Raw genomic sequence first — 22,059 nt, 5'->3', positions numbered from 1 at the left:
AAAAAAAAAAATAAATAAAAGCCCTGTCTAGGCAGGAGTATCTAGGACTTATTTTTTAACCTCCCATTAACTGATCTAGGACCAGTCTGAGGTTTTTTTTTCTTTTATTGTTAAATGAGTTAGTCCTTGAGGGTTTAGTTAGTAGGCAACTTAGCAGGATAGGGCATCCAAAAAGAAATTTTGCTGCAAGTCAGTTTTAATCTTGCCTCTTTGATTTGTGAAGTATATTATTTGTAGATGCTTCCATGTTCCAACATATTTAAATGCCGTTGTGTTATATTATATATACAGCAGTGTATTTGTTCAAAATACCTTAAGATCATGAAGAGGTAGTATTAACATTTTTATTCTATGTTTACCTTGAAAAAAATACTACTAAATTTTGTCTCTTACCTAGTTTTGCAGTTGTTACTTTGTCAAGTCTAATTTTTAACAGTTTTAGTTTAAAAAGTCCTATTGTTTAAGAATCAGCAATAAGCATCTCTCCTGTAAGTATTCCTGTAGCCGCATCCTACCTTGATGGCAGAAAGGGAACGGCTCAGTCCACTTTTCTTCACCTCCTTTTGAACTTTCACTGCTTAAAGAGGAGTTCATTCCACATCAGGCCCAGGCAGATCTTCTCTCACAAATATATATAAATTCTGTTAACGTCTCCCTTTCCTCTTCCAGTTCCAGTTGTGCTTCTCAGACTAGAGAACTTGAGTATTGGGGGTGTTGGGGTTGGAAAATGCAGAAATGTGTTGGAGGTGAAATGGCTTGCATTAGAAGGATCTAACTGGAAGCTTTAAAGCCACTTGGTAGGACCTTCCAGAACAACCCCCCCCCCATTTCCCACTACAGCAGGCCTGATTTCTCATATGCACGTGCATGTGTATACATATACGCACACTCTCTCTCCTTCTCTGACACACACACTACTTTGTTCCGTCTTGAGGAATTCTGGGGTATTAAAAAATGTAAAAACACTGAAAAAACCCCATTACTACTTTCACCTTTACTCTTTCTCTTTCTTACCTATAAGGAGCTAAAAATACCAGTTTCGAAATTTTTATATAAGCATTTTAAAGAAAAGTACCCCGTGGACACTAGCGTTTCAAGAACTCAAGGGCACCCTTTAAAGTGCTCCCAAATTACTTGATACATCTCTTTATTCTATTCTGTTCTCCGTAAACATCAACAGTCAAAATGAATTACAAAATATTTTCTCATATAATTTACCCTTAAAAAAATTTTTTTTTCAAAAAGCACTGCTTTCAAAAGGATAGTGATTTTGTGCTTTGTGAGGAAATTTGCCAGCTATTTATACTGTTTTGTGTGTCCTAGGAAGGAAAATCCCCTCGACAGTGTCTGAAGGAAGGAAACTGCAAAGCTCTGAAATACTCATTTTTTGAATGTAAAAGATCAATGGTAAGAGGTTAAAGCTTTTGAAAAGCTTATGCTAAAAGTTAGCTATATGTAAGTAAATGTGGAATGACCTAATAATTGCAGATAGGTTGCAGTCAGATCATTCAGAAAAAAGATTGAGATAATATTATTTACCTATTACTTATACTTTGACACTTTTGGAAAGTGCTGTCTAGGGAACTTATGAGCAGATTAATAGATTCTTACAGCCTCTGTCCAAGACTCATTCACTGTTTGTCCTCCAAGATGCAAATTTGCCCTTACTTACTAACTTTAAAACCCTCCACCTAGCCCACCACCCTTAAAAGAGGCTGCACTGTGAGGTTTAAGTCAAAGAACACGCAGTCATCCTATGAGGAGGTACTTTAAAGATTTTTAATCCCCAGATAGCTATGTTATTTAATATTTAAAGATTTCAAATGCATTTGAATATTAACCCAAACAAAAATTAATTAAAAAGTTAAGTTTGCTAGAACACATATTGAGTGTAGTTCAGAGAAAAAAATAAATGTAATCTAGATTCTACTTGAGAAGAAAATTCTTACTGGGACCTTAAATGGAGCTTTTCTTTTTAATTCCTTATCTATCTATCATCTATCTATCTATCTATCTATCTATCTATCTATCTATCTATCCTAGTAGCTCTGATGTTTGCCTTTTTGACTGTGCTGGAAACTGGTTTACTTCTGGCATGTGGTGAGACCCCTTACCAAAGCTGTGTTTAATTATGCTGTACAAAATTGATTTAATTGTACATTTATTTTCAGCTGGATGCCAGATCCAGATTCCGAGGAAGAAAAGGATATTAACGCCACTATGCTGAAACGGAAATGAAAACAACAAATGGAAATGAGAAACAACAATTGTTTCTCTGGTCACTTACGACAGAGAAGCCCAAATAGGAGACAGACTTTTTGCTACATCTGGTGGGATGTTTTTCCTTCCATGAACACTGGAGAAAATGGATGAGTTCTTGTTTTTGAGTATGTATAAACTAAATGATTCTCTTGCTCTAAGTTACTTTTGGAAGAAAAATTTAATTGAACAGCTATGAGCTGGGAGCATCATACTGTTTTGAGAATTATTAGAAAGCTCGAAAAGTGAAAAGATTGTTACTTTCCAACTTGACTCTTCAACCAAATGACACAATTTGTACATCCTTTGTGAATATTATGAAGGCCGCTGATAGGACTGTGAAAACTGATAACGTAGTTGGGGGAGAAAATGTCTATTGGGAAAGTTTAGCATAAAGCTTTCTTTTACTCAACCTGTCCTATTTAGTTCTAAAATAAATTGTGTTTGATTCCTTGGAGAAGAAATGCTTCATTTGCACTGATTCACTAAAGTAACAACCTCAAAACTTTAATATTAACATCCTACAGTGGGCATAGCTGGATGCAAATCTCCGATTCTGTTGCCAAGGGCTCTTGGCCTCCATCTTGTGACTATTTTTCTTTGTTTCCAGCTTCATTTTTGGGCTGGTCCTCTCGCTACATAATGGGAAAGAGGCCAGGCAGTCAAAAGTACACGTCCTTAAGATCTGTGATCTGAAAAGAGGAGAGCTAGCCTCCTTTTCTAGGGTCCACTAATAAAATCCTACAAAAGGACTCCTATCTTCCCTGGAACACCTGCCCTTGATTAGACCAGTCCCTATGGAAACAAGGAGGAGGCCCTATGATGTTGGCCAGGCTTGGGTCTTATGCACTGTAACGGGTCACCCCCAACAGAATCACACTGGATGTGTGATAGGCCTTATCCCAAAAGAAAAGGATTCAGAGCAAACTGAAACAATAGATGTTCATAGACAAAGCAGGAGTGAAAACCAGGAAATGCTTAAAAAGTTTAGAATCACAGTAATTTTATTCTGATCACTTAATATAGTCGAGAGTCAAATATGAATCCAAGTTTCACCCCTCTTTTCACTGAAAAATGAGGAAGCTATGCCTCTTCATACAGCCACGGTTCTTTGGAGTTCAAGCAGTCAAGGTGTTCTGTAGCTCAACTGCTTTTTTAAGGATTCACCTCAAGTGAGAACTGCACAGTGGTCCTTGTGGCAGAGTGTCACTGGGGTCTCTTGTGTCGTTGTGTGTGGACTACTTCTCACTGGGAAAGGGACAATGTTGTTGTTGTTTTCCTCCAGTAACTCCCATATCCCTATTTAAGTGCTCCAACTTTTATTAAAAGAACTTTGATAAACTCTAAAATTATTTTATAGAACCCTCAGTTTTTAGTAATAGCTTTACTGAGAGCTTCATTTGGAGTAATTCACATTCCATAAGATTCACACTTAAAGCATACAATTCAGTTTTGGTTCTTTTAGTATAGTCACAAGTTTGTGCCACCATCACCACTATCTAAGTCCAGGACATTCTCAAGAGAAGCCCCATACCCACTGCAACCGTTAATACACTTTCTGTATTTGCACATTCTGGACGTGTCATAAAAATGGAATTGTATGTGGTCTTTTGTGACTGGCTTCTTTTATTTACTGTGTTTTCACGGTTCATCCATATGTATCATCCATCCATTCCTTTTTACTGCTGAATACTAATTCCACAGTATAGATAAACCACATTTTATGTAACCATTCATCAGTTGAGGGACTTTGAATTGTTTGCACTTTTGGGCTGATCTGTCTTCCCTCTCTTGATGGTGTCTTTTGAAGCACAATTATTTTGAGGAATTCTAATTTATCTCTTTTTCCTTTTGATGAATCTAAGAAAACCACTGCCTAATCCAGACTTACAGAAATCTATTCCTGTTTTCATCTAAAAACTCTATAGTTTTAACTTACATATAGGTCTGTGATCCACTTTGAAACTTCTGATACCTTTATTAGTAACTATGTATTTTAATTTTTATTTGTGGTAAAATAAATACACATAATGTAAAGCATACGGTCTTAAGCATTTTTACGTATAGAGTTCAGTAGTGTTAAGTACATTCACCTTGTTAACACAGCCAATCTCCAGAGCTCATTCATCTTGCAAACCTGGAACAATACACCCATTAAACAACTCCCCGTTACCCGGTACCCCAGCCCCTGGCAACCACGGTTGTACTGATGCTGAGCACCATTTCATGTGTTTGTTGGCCTTTTGTAAACGTTCTTTGGAGAAATGTCTATTCGAGTTCTTCACCCCTTTTAAAATAGGGCTGTCTGCTCTTCTGTTGTGGGGTTCCAGGAGTTCTATATATTCTAGACATTAACCCCCTAGCGGAGATGATCTGCAGGTATTTTCTCTCATTTCTTTTCACTGTCTTGATTGTGTTCACCATGTTGATACAGTTTTAAAGTTTGATGTAGGCCAGCCAGTTTTTTACTTTTGTTGCCTGTCCTTTTGGTGTCCTATCCAACAAATCATTGCCCAATCCAATGAAGTTCTTCCCCTAAATTTTCTTCTAGGAACTGTACAGTTCTTACATTTAGATCTTTGATCAAGTTTGAGTTGATTTTGTATATGGTGTAAGGTAAGGGTCCAATTTCATTCTTTTACATGGAGATAATCCAGTTTTCCCAACACCATTTGTTGAAAAGACTGCTCACTAAGTGGTCTTGGAATCCTTGTCGAAAATCATGTGACGACATATGCTAGGGTTTACTTCTGGGCCCTTTCTTCTTTTCCATTGGTCTATATGTCTGTCTTTATGTCAGTGCCACACTGTTTTGATTACTGTAGCTTTGTAATAAGTTTGGAAATCAGGAAGTGTGCAACCTCCAACTTTGTTATTTTTTTTTATGTTTTGGCTATTCTGGGTCCCATAAGATTCCAGATGAATTTTAGGATGGATTTCCCTATCTCCGCAAAAGACACCATTGGAATTTTGATAGTGAGTACACTGAATCTGTACATTACTTTGGATAGTACTGGCATCTTAACGATACAAAATCTTTCAGTCCATTCACATGGACGTCTTTCCATTTATTGGTGTCTTCTTTCCAGAACATTTTGTAGTTGTCAGTGTATAAGACTTTTGCCTCCTTGACTGGGTTAATTCCAAGTATCTTATTCTTTTTTATACTCTTGTAAATGGAGTTGTATTCTTAATTCTCTTTTCAGATTTTTTATTGAATAATGATGGGTTAACATTTAATTTTTATTGTTAAATATAACAGACACATAGAAAAGCGCACAGGACGTATAATGTTAATAACTATGAAGTAAATTATCATGTAACTACCATCCCGATCAACAGGACATTGCGTGAACCCGTTGTGAATCCTCAGAGACCCTCCTGCTCACCCCTGAGAGGAAACCACTGTCGTGGTGTTTGCCACACACTGCTGCTCTTAAGTTTGCTCTCTCCTTTGAGCCTGTTAGATTTGGCTCCTTGTCATTGTTTAGAATGATGGATTATATAGAGAGCAAAAGCAACATGGTCTAGTGGTGAAATAGGAAAAATTTCAATTGAACACCCCCCCAAAAAAAAAACATTTATCTTTTCATTCAGTAAACATTTTCGAGTGACACGCATTACATTTACCTTTTTGAACACAAAATAACATACTGGACAAAGTAAAAAGTAACATGATGGGCAGGAGATATACAATAAAATAGTTACATTCACAATGGAATGAGGAAAAATCTTTTTTTTAAGGGACCAACTCATTCTGTGGAGAGAAATCACCATAGAGGAGGGCAGGCCTGAGATGGGCCTTGAAGCAGCAATGAGAAGGCTGAGGGCTGGTGGTCCGGATCAGAGGGGACAGGATGTGGACCAGGGCTGTGAGCGTGGAGGCGGAATTACAGGATAGATTGAAGGGGTAGTGAAGAGATACAGATCTTAGCAGCTCATGGGATGTGGAGGGGAAGGGAGAAAAAGACCACTGGGTGGAAGGTAGGGTCATTTATCAGAGGATGGCTCAGCCAGCTTGGAGAGAAAGCATGACTTTTTGTCACTATGCTGTGAGATCCCAAAGTAGACAGTCAAGTAGAATGACTAGGAGATGGCCAGATGTCCAGATGGCTATGGGCCTGCATAGAGTCTGGGGTGGACCTAGAAACTTGGGAGTCACTAGCAAATAAGTGGCAATTTATTCCATAGGAATTATTAAGACTTTTCAGGAAGAGCATTTGAAATGAGACAGAGGAGAGTTATGGACAGAACCCTGGGGAACACCATGATTTAGTGGTGGGTGGAGGACAACAAGCAAATCAGGGAGATGGGGGATGGTGGGGGGCAGGACAACCAGGAGACAGAGTGAGGTCACAGGAGCCAATGAGGGGTGAGCGGCAAGGGGGAGGAAGTAGTGAAGTGCTGTCTTTCTAAATTCGTCTCTCTGATGTGGACATCAACTTCCTAGGTGTGGAATCATAAGCAAGTTTCGTATCCTCTCTAACCTGTCCCAGCTTTTTTTGTCATTAAATGATACAACAAAGAGTGAAAATACCACAGAGGTCTATATTTGAATTCAGACCTGCCTGGACTGGCCGAAAAGGCCCATGAGGAGCCTGGTGCAGGAAGGAATCATCACAAAGATAGCGCTGAGGCATGAAAGGGGCCAGAGGGGGAATGTGAAATGTGGATATTCTGATCCTATGCTCTCAGGAATCTGTCATAGCTTGGGGAGTGACAGCTGTAATAAAAATAAGACAAAGTTATTTCCCGTTTGCCAGATCTTAGCAATGGGGAGGGGGCTTTCTACTCAGGGTGGTGTAGCCTAGTGCGGTCCCTCATTGAGCACACAGCACCACATCCATTTCACGGACAAGGGACGGGGTGCCCTGTGTCACCTTCAGTGGTGAAGCCACTTGATTTCAGAACAAGCACCAAAAAGAAAAAAAACAAGCATATTTGATTACATAAAAACTTTAAACTTCTCTCTACTCCGTACTATAAACAAAACCAAAGACAACTGATGAGTAGGTTTTTAAAAACTGCACCATACAATAGAGGAGTTAATATACTATATATTAGAAACAGTACCTGTGAAAAAGACCAACACTCCTATGAAGTCACAAAAGTATAAATACCTGTAAAAGTATAAAAGATGTTCAATTTTCAGTAATCAAAGAAACGGAAATTGAGAATAAAGGGGAAAAGGCACCTGCTAATAGGTGGTAGCTTAATTTTCTGGGAGCACTTTGGTAATACTAAAAATTCAAAAATGTTTAAAATTTTAAATTGTCTTTCAATTGTAAATGTCTGCTGCCAGGAATTCATCCAAGGGCAATCACTGGGCACATGTGCAGAGAAAAAGGTGCAAAGGTGCAAGATGCCATCCTGGTTATAAGAAACAATCAAACCATTAATGGAACTACATTTTAGCAAATCACACAAGAGATGACCAGGCAAGCCACAGAGAAGACACGATCCGTGTTTATGGACCTGGGAAGGGAACAACAGCTAACACTTATGAACATTTAATGCCAAGGCACCTCACAGCTGCCTTACAAAGAATGTACCATTATTGTGTCCATGTTTCGCACACAAGAGAACGGAGGCTCAGAGAGGGCGCGCAACATGTTCAGAGTCACCAGCCAGCGAGTGGCAGAACAGGATTGGGAGCTGGGTCTGTCTGAAGCTGAAGTCCATGCTCTTAATCCCACCCCCGACAGCCCCTCTGCTTCCACTGAAGAGAAAACAAGGTTATAAAACAGAAGTCTGTCACGGTCTCATGCTTACAAACACCCGCGTGCTCGCTGCAATGCGCATTAATGATGGCCCGGTCAGATGCAGCCCTAAAACTAGTCCTCCTCCTAACTGTAACGGAATGAATCAGGCAACACCCAGTTCGATGTTCTTGTTATTTATTATTTGTCATTCTAAAGACTAGCACATTTACAGCATACATGGCTTTGAATGAGCTAAGAATATATAAAACAGTAACTATATGTTTATATATATTAATACTGCCCACCCAAAACAAATAAATAAAAGTACTTTAATGCACTAAGGTTGGCAAATACAACTGCAGAGGGACAAAACTGTATCATACAAGATTTGTACATTTTTAAGGAAACCAAAGGCAACTGTGCTGCAGGTGCTTAGACAGAATCCACGTGACCTCCCACGTTTTCGGTAGGTCTCAACGTTTCTTTTTTAAATGAGGGGACTTCTCAGGAACACTGGACGGAATCTGTCTTATGGTAATCTGTAAAACGGCTTTCCTGGGCAGCTGAAGACTCAGAGCTCCCGGCCCCCTAAGGAGCCCAGGCCGCCATGACAGGCTACGTGCCCTGGCTCCGCGAGCGAGCGTGGGGAGCGCGTGACGTGCGTGGGGAGGCGGGGCGCCGCGGCGGGGATGCACCCCGCTCTCCTCTCCTGCGGCGGCCCGGAGTAGTGCTCACATGGAATACTGAAACCTCAACAGTTTCTACGCCATTAGCCAAGTCTTAGAGTTTTACGGTGATCCTTAACATGAAGCCAAAGTTGGAAAAATAATTCACATAAAGGTGCCACATGCAAAATTGCTAACAGATGACTCAACGTTTGCTATATTCCCTTTTGATAAATGCGGGTACTTAATGCTTGCTCTTCAGACAAAAAAAATTCTGGAAACGATATGGGTAACATTTAATTTAAAAAAGACAAGGGAATTCTTTAAAGGTAGTGATGTTAAAACGAGAAAAGATGGAAATACGTAGATACTAGAGAAATTACAACTTAAATGAAATGGGGGAGGGGTGAGAGGCCAAATCAGCCATCCTGGAACCGGGACCGACACAGCAGGAGAATGTGACGCCAGCTGCCGCTGCCTCTGCAGCAGGTTTGGGGGACAGGAGTGTCTCTGCCTGCACCCTCCACCGTGAGCCAGCTGTGGGACAGGCGTGAGCTGCTGCCACTGCTCCCTGGCACGTCCTCCGCATTCGCTCACACCCGACCAACGGGCACCAAGAGAAGCAGGCTCTGCCTAGGAAGGGTATGGAAGGTCTTCCAGCAGTTCCACCCTCACCTGCGCACCTACCGCTCTGGGTCCCTGCCAGTGGGTGGCCTTGCCTGTGCCTCAGCAGCCCAAGTACGTTACACGTTTCCAAGCAGCATGTCTAAAGGAGCCCACGAATAATACTTCAAAGTTTAGACCTAGGAATTTCTTACGGGTTCACAAATCATTAGGATCAGCATCATGGATATGTGCCACATAGATTACTTTTACAGCCTTTTAAATAACATGTAAACACAATAATCGTGATAAACAGAACTGACAAACCTATAAACTGAGGAAAAAAAATCTCTGCTATGTGCAGATAAGACTCATCATCATCTTATAATAGATGACCGGACATAATTTTCTATGAAATTCCTAAGTTTTATGGCCCATTAATCCCTTTCAAAATCTCACTGTAGGAGATAAAGTCAACTTTCTCAATAGTCAACTTACGTAACAGAATGCGAAGAGGACAGTAACAAGTGCTGCAAACCTAAGAGACACTTTCATCAGACAATCCAACGTGATTGCACCATCTTCTAGAAGACGATAAATTGGGAAACCCACAAAAGGACGTCTGTTCTGAAAATATTTAGGCTTCCAGCACCTACACACATAAATCCCCCACTGTTGTCTGAGAGGCAGCAGACACCTCACATGCGGGGTCCTGGAGTGACAGAGCTCAACACCAGGGGAGGAAGGGAGGAGGGGAGGCGTGCCTCAGAGGCAGGACCAGCCACGGAGCTGCAGAGCACAGGACAGCTGGCTTCACATTCTCCAGCACACACCCTGCTCTACGACGCATGGGGGCAGAGCCCCCCCACCCCACCCCGTGGGCCGCTGTGCAGGTACCACATTCCAGTGAAGTCTTATCTTGGGCTGATTTAGCAACCTTTACTTCACCTTCTGATTTCACCTGTGCTGTCCTGTCACAGACAGGACAATTCGTCAGAACTACTTGCTCTCACTGCACGAGCTAGAGCTAGCTTCTTTCCCCAAAACTTGAGTTAACATTTAACATCTACTGGTCTGCCCAGGAGCCAATAATTTAATATATTATTTACTGTTTTACATTCAGAGTTTTTAAAAGTAGACTGTAATTCAATGCTCAATTTTGAGTTACTCAGTAGAAAAATACGTTAGGTGTGCAGCTGCCTAAGTGGGCATTTAAAAAAGTTTTTAGCATTTCAGACGTATCTAGCTTGATTCATACAGGTAACTATCGATGATATCTGTGTGGTTATGGCTGAGGCTATTTAAATGGGCAGTCACTACAATCCACACTATTGAGCCAAACATTACCTCCTACTGATTCCAGTGGAAAACATGCTCCATAGACTTTTTAGTGAAATTTTTTTTTTAAAAAAACACAAAAATAAAAACCAATCCTTCAGGTCTTCTTGAAGAATTCATATATGACACTAGAGGGTACCCACATTTAGTATGTAACAGCTAATTAGAGGAACCGTGTGTTCATGTTTCAACTTTGCCGTAAGTCCCTTCGGGAGGCCTGTAATGCTTGGGGAAAGCCTTCAGCTGCAGGGAATTAAATGCATATTTGCGACTTCCAACATTCTTCATTGTATTTTCTCTTCGACAACCCTCACTGGGGAAAAAAACAAGCACAAGAAATGACAGCAGTAAAAAAGGAAAAAAGAAAAGACTTAAACTAAGATGAAATGAATTATTTTCATAGCATTAAAAAAAATGTTGATTAATTCAAATGGGTGCCGGACTCATTTACAGCAATATGCACGCAAGATGGCGGCCTTCTGAACGAGGAAGGCAACTGAGAAGCACAGACATGGACACATGCTGGATGGGACTGCAAGTCTGGCATTTCCAGAGGCAGCGCTGTATCTAAGTAGAAGCAAACTTCTGTTTTTCAGTGAATGGTTTTCATGTATGTCATGTCAAGTAATTTGAGGATTCTATCATAACTAGCGGTTCAAAGGTTCTGTCACATCGCAAATTAAATGGAACGAGAAATGGCGCTATTCCTACCAAAGCTTTTCAAGAGCTGCATTTTTCTATGTTAGCGATGGCTATTAATCACCTCAAATTCAAAATGCTCATTTTCCTTGCAGAATTCAGTATGTAGCAAAGCCTTCTGGCTGAGAAGGCTGCTCTAACAGGCCATCCGCACTGAGGAGACAGCGGTCCTGGGTGCAAAGCAATCAGTGAGCCCATGCAATGGTGGCACGCTGGGTCTGCACAGCTGTTGCGGCCAGAAGTGTCAAGAAGGAGTGATCCCACTGAGATCTCCCCGTGGCAGCCTTCTTCGGGTGGGCTGTCCTCACTGTGGTCACCTCTCACAGGCGTGCCACTAAGCCAGTGAGAGCCCACAGGTGCCCTTCTCTAGAGAACCCGCTCCCAGCCTCATCCCCAGCTGTACTGGATGAGGGTTGTCATGGCAACTCAGTGGGCACAGCAAATGCTGAACAGGAGGATGAGCCATCAGGCAGGCCTCACATTCCCAAGTGAGAGCATCAGGGGAGTTCTCTGGGAAATGTTCCGCTGTAGACATCAAATTAACAGGCAAAAGCGGTTCTAAATATAAATGACTTCCTATAAGTACAGAACTTTACATTTTTATATTATTCTTAGACTAGCAATTAAATCAACTAGTTATCAAATTCAGTACAAAAATCCCCATTATGAGATGTAAAATTTGGAGTTATCAAGAAATAGTGATTTAAAAAAAATATTTCAAATCGTATGAAGACCATTATGTCATGCATTTTAAAAAAATATCAGTGGCAATTGCTCAGGCCTTTTAAAGTGAAAATGACAGTCTCGTTATCAAGAACGTGTAAAATATTTTTGGTAAGAGTAATTTTATTCAAAAGATAAGCTCAGGTATTTTAGAAAAGTATCCACCTGCTTCTTATTAAGTAATTTAGTAACTCAGCTATGCTTTCTTGTCACCACAGCCTCAAGCCATCAGCGAGACGTGTCATTGGAGCTGAACGCCTGGGACATACAAGCAGGGAGCCCCTAGATTAAAGAATGATCATGTTTGTCTAATGTCCAATAATCAGAAAAAAATATAATTCCATTTAAAGCAGAAGCTATAGGTTCCTATGCACAGTTAGTCTTATTTAATCTTTGGAAGCTCTCACATTATCAAACTATTTCAGATATGGCTTCTCTATTTACATAGAAACAGACTCACTTTTCAAGGACCACCTATCACTAGTAAATGCCAAACTGCTTGGAGAAGCAAAGAAGAATAATTTGTCAACTTCGACATTATCTTTTATTTACATATGTTAAAGAAACTAATTACTGGTTTAACTGACCAAATATGAATTTCAAGAAGTTGTAATTAAGATTACCCTTTCAATGAAATTTAATTTTTAAAGCAAGTCGTATTTACTTTCCCTCAAATGTTCTGAATTTACAAAATCTGACTGCTGAGGCTGACGGCACGCCGATGCTGTCGTGACTTGCTTGCACAAGCTTGGGTGCTAGTGCGTGAGACTGAAGTCTGCAGAGGGGAGAGAGTGTGCACTGCTAACTGGCACTTCCTGTCGCAGGGGCCAGCCTTCTGTCCCTAAAGCAGAACACCATCATGGATCACATCGGCTGCATAGTTCCCAGGTGTCTAACAGCACACACTGAAAAGGTCTTGGATAGATTTTAGAAAGAGGGATTTAACTATTTCAAAGCTCCACCATTATTTTTTATCCTATAGGTAAATTATTTCAAGGACATCCATTTTTTGAATGAGAAATCAGAATGGAAACCCAGCTGACGACTAACTTTGGGGACTCCTCTGGTTCTCCCTTTCTGGTGTGGATCTCCCACTTTGGAACCCATCTGGACACACCGGGGTCTCAGTGATCCTGAGTACTAGTGTTGGTGGCCACCGACAATGTCCCGCCCGGTGCTAGCGTCATCTCAGAAGCAGCCTGAAAACCACCACCAAATACCCGACTCCCCTCTTGTGAACCAGCTTCCCACGTGTGTTTCATCCAGCCTATTTCTCACTAAGGCAGAAAAGATTTTCAGATGTATATTTAGTCCGATTTCCTAAGAAAAAGCCTCAGTGATGCTAAAATTCAGCACAAAGGGCGAGCGCAATGAGTCTCTTTCCTCAGAAGTTCTGAAGAAAGACTGGCAACAACAATTCAGAGCCTAAGCTGATCTCCTGACGTTCTTTCTTGTGCTAACCCTCATGACTGGAGACAGCTAGAGTGCACGGCCTTTTGGCTCAGCCCCTGAAGAAAAAAGCAAAGAACCTTATCTTCTCTCGTTTCCAACTTATTTCTCTGTCAACCTAGCAGCCAAATCAACACAGGGCAGGAAGGCCTGGCTGGCACCATGACAGCGAGGAGCAGGCCCGGAGGGGCCTCCCTTTGCTGGGTGGGGAGGTCCTGGGAGGAGTCTCTGGGGGTGGCACAGCAACACCCTTGGGCCTGGGAGTGGAAGGGGCGCCATCTGTAGTCAGAGGGGCCTCCTTCGTGGGTGCATAGTCTCTGCCAGGCCTGGAGGTGGTGGACACAGGCACGTGTCACCTCCGTGGGGCGTCAGGGGCACTTGAACCAGAGCAGGGACTGGGAAGCTGTGGAATGGGAGCTGAAAGCGCCAGCGGACTCCACGTTCTCTCTCTCCAATGAAGTATATAAACCAGTCTTGGAGCGCTGACGCATGCACCCCAATTTGAAGGAGGCAGGAGGTGAACATACCTCTCAACGAATCACGGATCAGACAGTGACTAGTGTTGTGTTACTACAACTGAACACCACCTGTCACTTGGCAGCCGGTGAGACTCCCTCCTGAGGAGTGTTCGGAACTGTGTCCCAGAATGGCCACCTCAGTTGTTCTAGAAAAGACAGAGTGGCCACATGGCACTCCTGAGAAGACTGGCTTCCCCTACAGGCAGAAACCCTGCCTTAAGGCTCCTGCAGGTGCTCAGCGGTTCTGAGAAAGAAGGGCCTCCCAGGGGTGTGAGGACGGCAGCCTTAGAACGTCAAGCCTGAGTCTGGCATTTGTCATTTGTCGCAAACCACTTCTACCATTCCTAGGACGCGGACTCGGAACTGATGCCAAACCAGAGAAGTCCCAGAGTAAGTTCTGGACATTGTGGGGGAGGCAAGTGAGGGGGCAGATTCTGTGGAGGACTGGGTTTGTGTGTATGCATGGGTGTAAAGTTTCTGGAAAAGACAGCTTCTCTAAATTCACTCCAATTTTTCTGGACTAGTAAAAAGAAATCCACTTTCATAAAATCCAGTGTATGGGGAACCAGCCGGTGGTCAAAAACAGAAGTATGGCATAGTTTGCCCTGGAAAACAGAGAAGCCACTGAGTATTTCTTATACAGAATCCATGGAATTTCCCCCTAATTTATTCTGTTACCTTTACAGACATTCAATTACTCTTCTGCCAAATGTGAAAGTTAAGGTTATGAACCACCTCGTTTTCTGGGCATTTCCATGTTACATGAAGAGCGCTAATAGCACAAACCCAAGCAACTCCTTCTCTCTCACAGTTCCATCTGCCACAAGTGCCCAAAGGTTAGGCTTCCATTTTTGGATTTTTTTTTTTTGACTTTCAGAATTATCATTATCAATCACATTTGATTTTTTTTTAAATGAAAAATACTGCTTCATGAAAAATTAATGTATTTAACTTTAACAGCCTTTTGTTCCTATATGCACTAATTCCCGTAACCAGTTTAGTGATCCTTAAAGATGTCAAAGAGTAAATTGAAAGTCACATGCAGGATGTTATTTTAATGTGCCTGACCTGGTACAATGGGCAACTGCGGTCACAGCTTTGTGTCGTCTCAAACTGGAAATCATAAACACAAGCGAGGAATGGTACGATTCTGCAAAGTGTTTGCTACTCTGAGGTCAGGGACTACGCTTTGAAATGAAAGCAGAAGGTACATGTCCTATTAAATAGGTTGGTCTAGATGAGCCGGTTATAAAGCATCTATCTGTCCTTTTCGTTTCTCTTCAAAAGGAAAGGAAAGGTTAGCGGTACATTAAAGAATAGTATCAAATATACAAATTCTCTTCAGACAGAATCCCCTTCTCTCGGAAACAGGGCACAGGAGATATACAGGTAATAAATAGCTTTACACCAGAAGGTGAGAGATTTGGTACAAGTAACTCCAGGCCAGCTAAACAATGCAGTGACAGGGCACCGTAAGAACGTGTTACAAGCACTGAAAACTCGATGGAATTTAAACGCACGAGTCCTCTCGGTGAAATAATTTGGCAGGTATTTACAGTTCAGAACAACGAAACGTCAAACTGTAAGGCATGAAATATTTCTTGGCAGACCACGCTCTGACACATTCCTTCTGTCCAGTTAGGTACACAGGTGGCTGGACATAATCTGGCACTTTTGTTTTTCTTGTCACTTAGTACTGACTTTTCGCAACGATACTCATTTACAACGCAATTTGGTCACCAGGTATGCTATGCTCAGGAAGAGCCACACAATCAGTAAATTGGGGCTCAGGGCTAACAGAGGGATGGAACAGAGGAGGCTGGGGTCTAGTCTTAAGTCTCGGATGGGCACCAGGCCGCTCAAGTTCTTCTGGGTGACTACCTCCCGTGTTCCAATGCTGTGAAAAGGAAAAAGTTTGGGAGAAAGGAAAAGAAAAAGGCAAAGGAAATAAAGGGAAAAAAAAAAAGACACATGCAGTGGATTGTATCAAAAGTATGGAAGAAAGAGGAGAACCAAACGGTAAGATTTAAAACAAATCAGAAAATGAGATGGAGCCACAACAGAAAGAAAAGAGGGTGAGCAGAAAAGGGTGTGGAAGGGGTACCAAAACAAAACCAGCACAGTCACAGGAAGAAAGGAGAGAAAGAGAAGTGAAAATAAGAAAAAATACCGTCTTCTACCGAAAACGAACACATGTAGGTTGACTAAATGGTTTTCCATGTTCGCGCTCTCTCGGCTGGCCAAGCGCAACTCCATGCTGCCCCGCCATGCTCTCACATGCTGCCAAGACGTGGGTTTCAAGAAGCAAGCTGAACATGAAGAACCATTGGGGGGGTGTTTGACCTTCTCACAGATGCCTGAGCGGGGGCGCGGTGCGACGGACTTCACCAAAGCTGCCTCTTGATGAACCATTCAAACAACGACCATTTACCTCAAGTATCGTCAGAGGCAGAGCCCTCCCCAGACTCGCCCTGGCTGGCAGGCTGAGCAGCGGCAGAGCGTGAGCTGCTGGCGTCCCCGGGCGTTCAGGTTACTGTTCTACGGGATGATCCCAACCGCGAATCCAACCGAGCTCCCATCGGAAATTCTGGGGTTTTTTTCCCCCTTTTGGTGCCCCAGGAAAACAGACTGAGGTGCACTGGCTCTGGAGCCGCAACCTCTATGAGTGTCCACCGAAGTGGCAACAGAAGCAGAGATGCGAGCCCCAGAGAGAGCAGCATGGGGTCCTTCCTCAAGCAGAGTTCTCCTGGGCTTCCCCAGAGGAAACTGGAAGCCCTGGAATGGCCCTGCCGGGATGTGTCGTTCAGACTGGGGACACTTTCCCAGTCAGGGCAGTCTCGGGGGGCAGGAGGGGGGGTCACTGTGGCTACTTAGGAAGGCCCACTCTGTGAGCGTTTCAGCCCTGGATTGGGGACAGAGAGGCACCACGCGCGGTGAGCTGGCATGGGCTCCAAAGGCTTGCAAGAGCCGTGCGTACACATCTCTTCCCAACTCCGTGTCCGTGATGTCACACCGGTAGCTGGAAATAAGCCCCAGTGGGAGTATTTATGCCACAGAAACTGGCAAACACTACAGATCAGGGCTTTTTTTGGTGGTGGAGGCGGGGAGCTGGTTGGTAAACGTTTGCTAGCACAGCACTGGCCACTGCTCATCCTGGGCCTCCGGGAGAAACAGCCCAAGTGTCAGCTTTGCCCCCTTACCCCACCCCCTCTCTCCGCCCTGCAGCCTTGCCTGCATGCTCTGCTCTTCCATCTGGTCAGATGCAAGCGAGAAAGCAGGAGAACCAAAATGCATTCCTCCACTCAAGGCATGGTCCAGTATTTTCTGCTGCCTCCTTAGGGCTCCTGGCTGAGCCATAGGTCCTGGCCACACTATGGCCAGAAATTCTGGCTAGTGACCCAGCCACCTCAGGCTTGCAGTCTATGGACAGATGCATGTCTTCCCCACAGGGGAGAATCCAGAAAATCACCTTCAAACAACCACACGCGGTGTCGGCCTGAGCTGCGATGCGGTCAGGCAGACAGGCGGTGGTGAGCTCGGAGCCCCGGCTGCTGGAGCTACTGGGTCCCGGGGTTGGGTGCAGGGGGGCTGTGATCAGGCTTGGTTCTTGTGTAATAATATCTGACATGATTAGTAAGTGAGATTACATGTTTACCTCAGAGATTTTAGAAAATTCAGGAAAACATAAATAGGACACTTTAAAAAGACTTCCATAATTAGAGGTGGAGGGGGGAGGTTTAGAGAGGCAGAGGGAGGCCCAGGGAGGAAGATCTTTCTCTACTCAGGACCTCGGGGGCCTCACCTGTGACACAGGAAAGCAACACCGACTTAACAGACTCGGAAGCGCTCCGACGAGGGACGGGCACGACAGCACCCGGAGGGTGGACGAGCAGGTGCTCGGGACAGGGGTGGGAGTGTGACAATTTGTATGAAAACCTTACAGAGGTGTGTACGTTTTAACCTAAGGGATCAACGCGGCAGGCGTGGCCAGGAGCATCCATAAGGGGGTTCACGGCCCCCTGGTTCGAGGTGCTGACAACCACCATCGGCTTAGCTATTCCCTGGCAGCCAACTGGATCGTTATGGTGTGCTCGAAATCCTAAGGTCTCCACTTACTAACCTGAAAGAACGCTCACAAGACAGCAAAATGAAAAAAGTAGGCGACGACAGGCACAACCGCGCACCAAGCTGCATCTGTTCGCGCATCTGTGTGTCCTGTGCGTTACTCAGGCACGGGCGACCCCAGCGTGCGTATTAACCGCACTCACGCCTATGTGCTTGTGTGTGCGTGTCTAATCAGACATGAGCACGGCTGCTTGTTAATAGTAGGAATACGGAGGATTCTGAAGTGGGGGTGCGAGAACAGCTGGTGGAGGGGCTTATCCGTGTTTTTAAATTCTGCTACAAGGAGTATCACTTTCTTAGGTGATGGAGTGATGTGTGCGGAAGGCCGGAGCAGTTACTCCGTGCGCGTGCGGGTCCTGCCCACACAGCCCCAGGAGATGCGGCCGCCCCTGTGTCTTTCTAAGGAGCCCCTTTCTCCCTGGTCTCCAGAGACCTCTGTGTACAGATGAGGTCAGAATGAATTGCTGTTCTCGTCGAATCTGTTCCAGAAGCCAGGACTGGGTAGCTGTACACCTGACGCAGGGCCTGGTCTACTGAGTGGACCTGACCCTACTCCGCTCTGACAGCCACAGGTATCCCCCCTCTTCCATTTTTCGTGTTTCCTCTCTAGCAGAGGCCTGCATCTCACCGAGGTGGTCCCTCCCAGCACCTCGCAGCTCACAGGGTGCAGACGTGCATGGCTGGAAGCCCAGGCCCTGCCGCCCTCATGGCACCAGGGACAGGCCACGAGGGCAGGCTTGACTAAGGGTGCCTGGGCGGGGGTCTCAAGAGTCTCCATTGCTTCCCTGAGCCTCAGTACAGGGAAGGCGGTGAACTTTCCACACGTGCATAAATAGAAGCCCCGAGGTCACAGAGAGGGGTTTGGATGAATGTGGAAAAGACAAAACAGGGACAACACATTTCCATTCCTACAAAATGCTATTATCAAGAGGCAGGAGCTCAGGCATCACTTTTGTGGGTTATTGTGAGAAGGTCAAACGGCAGAAACATACAGAAAGGATAAGAGAATTGAACGCTTTAAAGAATTTGGTGAGAGGACAAATGATACAGAACATTCAGTAGGAGTGACCGTTGGAAACGAGACTTTGACAGCATTGGTGGCTACATTGAAGGAGACGGGAAAGCCAGGTTTCTTATCCTTTCTTTTGGTATGTGAGGTAAGGTGCTCCCCAGCAGTGCTTGAAACAAGGCATCGATCAACAGTAGACAGTTTTTAGTCCCGGGTTTCATTCTGCAAACACGCCTGCTGCCTCAGAATCAGAACATGATTAGGGTGAGGTCGCCACGGCACACGGACAGGTGGGGGGGCTGCTGCCGTTACCATAAGACACTCATGTGACACTTTGCTAAGAAAAGCAAACTGTGTCGACGGCTAGAGAAGAAGCAGAGCAAACCGGTGCAACCTGCAGACGCATTTCCTTCTCTCAAGTTTGAAAGGAGCGAATACGCATGGTGGAAACAGCAGGTGCCTGCTGAGGAAGCTCTGGCCTCGTTCCCGTCCGCAGCAAGGCGGGGGGCTGAGGGCCGCCACGTGCCCAACCACTCGCACGCGGCCGCACTGGACTGCCCTGGGCAACGTCCTGACTCCTAAGCTTGCCCTGAGGTCACCGATTTCACAGCAGTCCTGCTCACAGAGACTGCTAGCTCTCTTGTCCCCCTTGACTTGAAAGAGAACACAGGCTCAATTTGAGACTGCCGACGGTTTGACTTGGCAGACGTCAGTGAATTTTCCGAAATCAAACCAGAGTGTGCCGGCGGGAGTCAAGGGGACCTGGGCCGGGGGCGCTCTGGCAGGACCGGCTCATCTGCAGTTTACACGGAGCCCGGGGCAGGCGGGGCGGGCGGCCTGGGCAGCGGGACTCACCTGCGCATGCACTCCAGGGCCTGGGTGAACACCTGCGGGGCCATGCCGTGCTCGTGCTGCAGGATCAGGCACTGCTCCAGCGTCACCGACATGGCCGTGCGGTCCTTGGCGCTCTTGCAGCTGGTGAACCGGACCCCGTTAAGGCGGCGGCAGATCTGCAACAGGGACACAGGTTGTGCTCAGAGGGAGATGCCACAGAATGGGAACACGCTTCGCTCGCGGGACACAGGCTCTGGATGGTCAATGGTGGCATGTGGCAAGGCCAACTCCCCCGGGCCGGCATTCCCTCTACTTCAGCTCCCCAACTCCACGTCCGGCCAGAGCCAGCAGCAGAAACGATGTCACTGCCCATGGGACCGCCTTTGTCCCTGTGTGACTGTCCCCATCCCTCGTGTGACTCCACCCCCCCCCAGGCCGTTCCTTCCAGGCCTAGGCTCCCCCTTCTTTTCTGGGGCATCACTGTCTGTGTGCTCACCTTAACCACTGCCCTCTTCCAAACTGTGCCCAGGCCATCTCGTCACATTCAGACCTGTGCTGCGAGCCCTGGGCGAAGGAGGGCAGCAAAGACCAGCTCAGGAGGTCAGAGCAGCTCTCAGGATGCCCTGCCCCCGGGCAAATCTCCAGACCTTTCTGGAAGGCATAGCACAGACCCACTGTCTCTACTCTCCTCCTCACCTGCACAGATGGAAATAGCTCAGAAGAGCTTCCCCTTGGCCACCTCCACCATCCTCCAGCTCACTCAGGGCTGAGCAGGGGTCAGGGGTCAGTGCACTCTCCCCTTCACAAGTGGGGAGCTTACAGTGGGGCAGCCTCTGGGCTGCGAAAAGGCCACCCCAGGGCACCTTCTCCCCCACAGGAAGGACATGTGGGGGCATTTTCTTTGTACCACTAGATATAAGTCTAGGTACACAGTCCCCAAGAGCAGAAAGCCCTAAAACAAAAGATTTTTTAAGTTTATGGCAACTTCATTTGGCAGTATAGCCAGATCTGAGCTGATGCGGAATTACTTATAATCTTCATTTATCCCATTTTGTATAACTATTTATATTTTTTAATAAAGCAATATTAATGAGTTTGGTTCCAGAGCGCTGCCCCAGACTCCCCTGGGTATGATCAATCCTACATGTGCACCACATCAAGTAGGTGATATGCATGTAGTACACATATGTGCACCAACTGTATATCAAATCACCTTTCTAAAAGATGGAAATCTGTGAATTCCGAAACATCTGCCCACAGGAGCTTCAGATAAGGGCCTATGGACCTGTACCAGGTAGGACAATACTGTATGTAGCGAAAAAAATCAAAACTAGATGATGGTGAGCTCTAATAACGTGCCGCACTCCAGAGGAGCACCGGGGCCACCGCAGACTGCCCTGGAGGCGGCACCACGCCTGCGTCTCAGGCCAGCAAAGCCAAGAACGCGAAGCCACTGCCAGGAATGCCACCAGGTAGAGAGCACAGTGCAGTCCTAAGCACGCTGTCTAGAGAAAGACAAAAGAGAAAAGTCCCAAACAAGTTCAGCCAAGACCATCAGGAGGAAGATAGTCTTCTCTTGAGAACAGACAAAAAAATTTTAAAAGGAAAGAAAAAAAAGAAAAACGCTAAGCATCCCCTAAGCTGGGTGAAGAGTGATATAATCCACATGATGAGGGGAGGCTGAACGTGCACCTACTCCCTGAATTCTCCAGGCTGCAGAGTTCATGACCCAGTTCAGGACCCGTGGCACAAGCTAGAACCACAAATAGGTTCAAAGGACGTTCACATTCATAGATGGTGTATCCGGAACTAGGAGAGACTCCAGAAGGCAGGCGGGGGTGACCAGAAGTGCATTCCTGCACAGGAGAGCCATCTGCAGTGCCAGGCTCCGGCCTCTAGGGGGCCATCAGCCAGCTCTGGGGCTCTGGCTGGTCTCCCCATCCACAAAATGAGGGCCTCGACCTGACCAATGATATCCTGTTTAGCCAGGGACCCCTTGTTTATATACAGAAATGAAAAGAAATAAGATCCAGAAAAGGAGGGCAGCTCTGGTCAAACTGGGGATGGGAGGCCTTGAGAGAGGAGTGACTTGGCATTGCATAAATACGTGTCTTCGCAGGGGACCCCCCCCCCCC

The 22,059-nt window shown here is 45.2% G+C and overlaps 2 protein-coding genes across 5 annotated transcripts in view; one reads left to right on the top strand and one right to left on the bottom strand.

Annotated features, from left to right (window-relative positions):
- Nucleotides 1-2,716, top strand: part of LOC103671183 (cytochrome c oxidase assembly factor 5) — a 7,083-nt gene extending 4,367 nt beyond the window's left edge. The window contains exons 2-3 of the mRNA XM_008699790.2: nucleotides 1,324-1,407; nucleotides 2,172-2,716. Of these exons, the coding sequence (XP_008698012.1) occupies nucleotides 1,324-1,407; nucleotides 2,172-2,213 (126 nt within the window). The 3' untranslated portion in view covers nucleotides 2,214-2,716. The remainder of the gene's footprint in view (nucleotides 1-1,323; nucleotides 1,408-2,171) is intronic.
- Nucleotides 2,717-8,139: 5,423 nt separating this feature from the next.
- INPP4A (inositol polyphosphate-4-phosphatase type I A) overlaps nucleotides 8,140-22,059 on the bottom strand; it is a 114,815-nt gene continuing 100,895 nt past the window's right edge. For 3 of the 4 annotated variants that reach the window (XM_040623559.1, XM_040623560.1, XM_040623558.1), the window contains exons 24-25: nucleotides 19,946-20,100; nucleotides 14,370-19,327 (exon numbers count right to left, since the gene is read on the bottom strand). In XM_040623559.1, coding sequence (XP_040479493.1) covers nucleotides 19,183-19,327; nucleotides 19,946-20,100 — 300 coding nt within the window. In that variant the 3' untranslated portion in view covers nucleotides 14,370-19,182. Of the gene's footprint in view, nucleotides 10,881-14,369; nucleotides 19,328-19,945; nucleotides 20,101-22,059 lie in introns of those variants that run through there. The other variant, XM_040623561.1, reaches the window with a different exon arrangement.

This window comes from Ursus maritimus, unplaced genomic scaffold, assembly GCF_017311325.1.
Source record: "Ursus maritimus isolate PB19 unplaced genomic scaffold, ASM1731132v1 scaffold_6, whole genome shotgun sequence".
Classification (NCBI taxonomy): Eukaryota; Metazoa; Chordata; class Mammalia; order Carnivora; family Ursidae; genus Ursus; species Ursus maritimus.
Note: the sequence above shows the minus strand (reverse complement) of the source record. Positions and strands in the feature narration are given on the sequence as shown.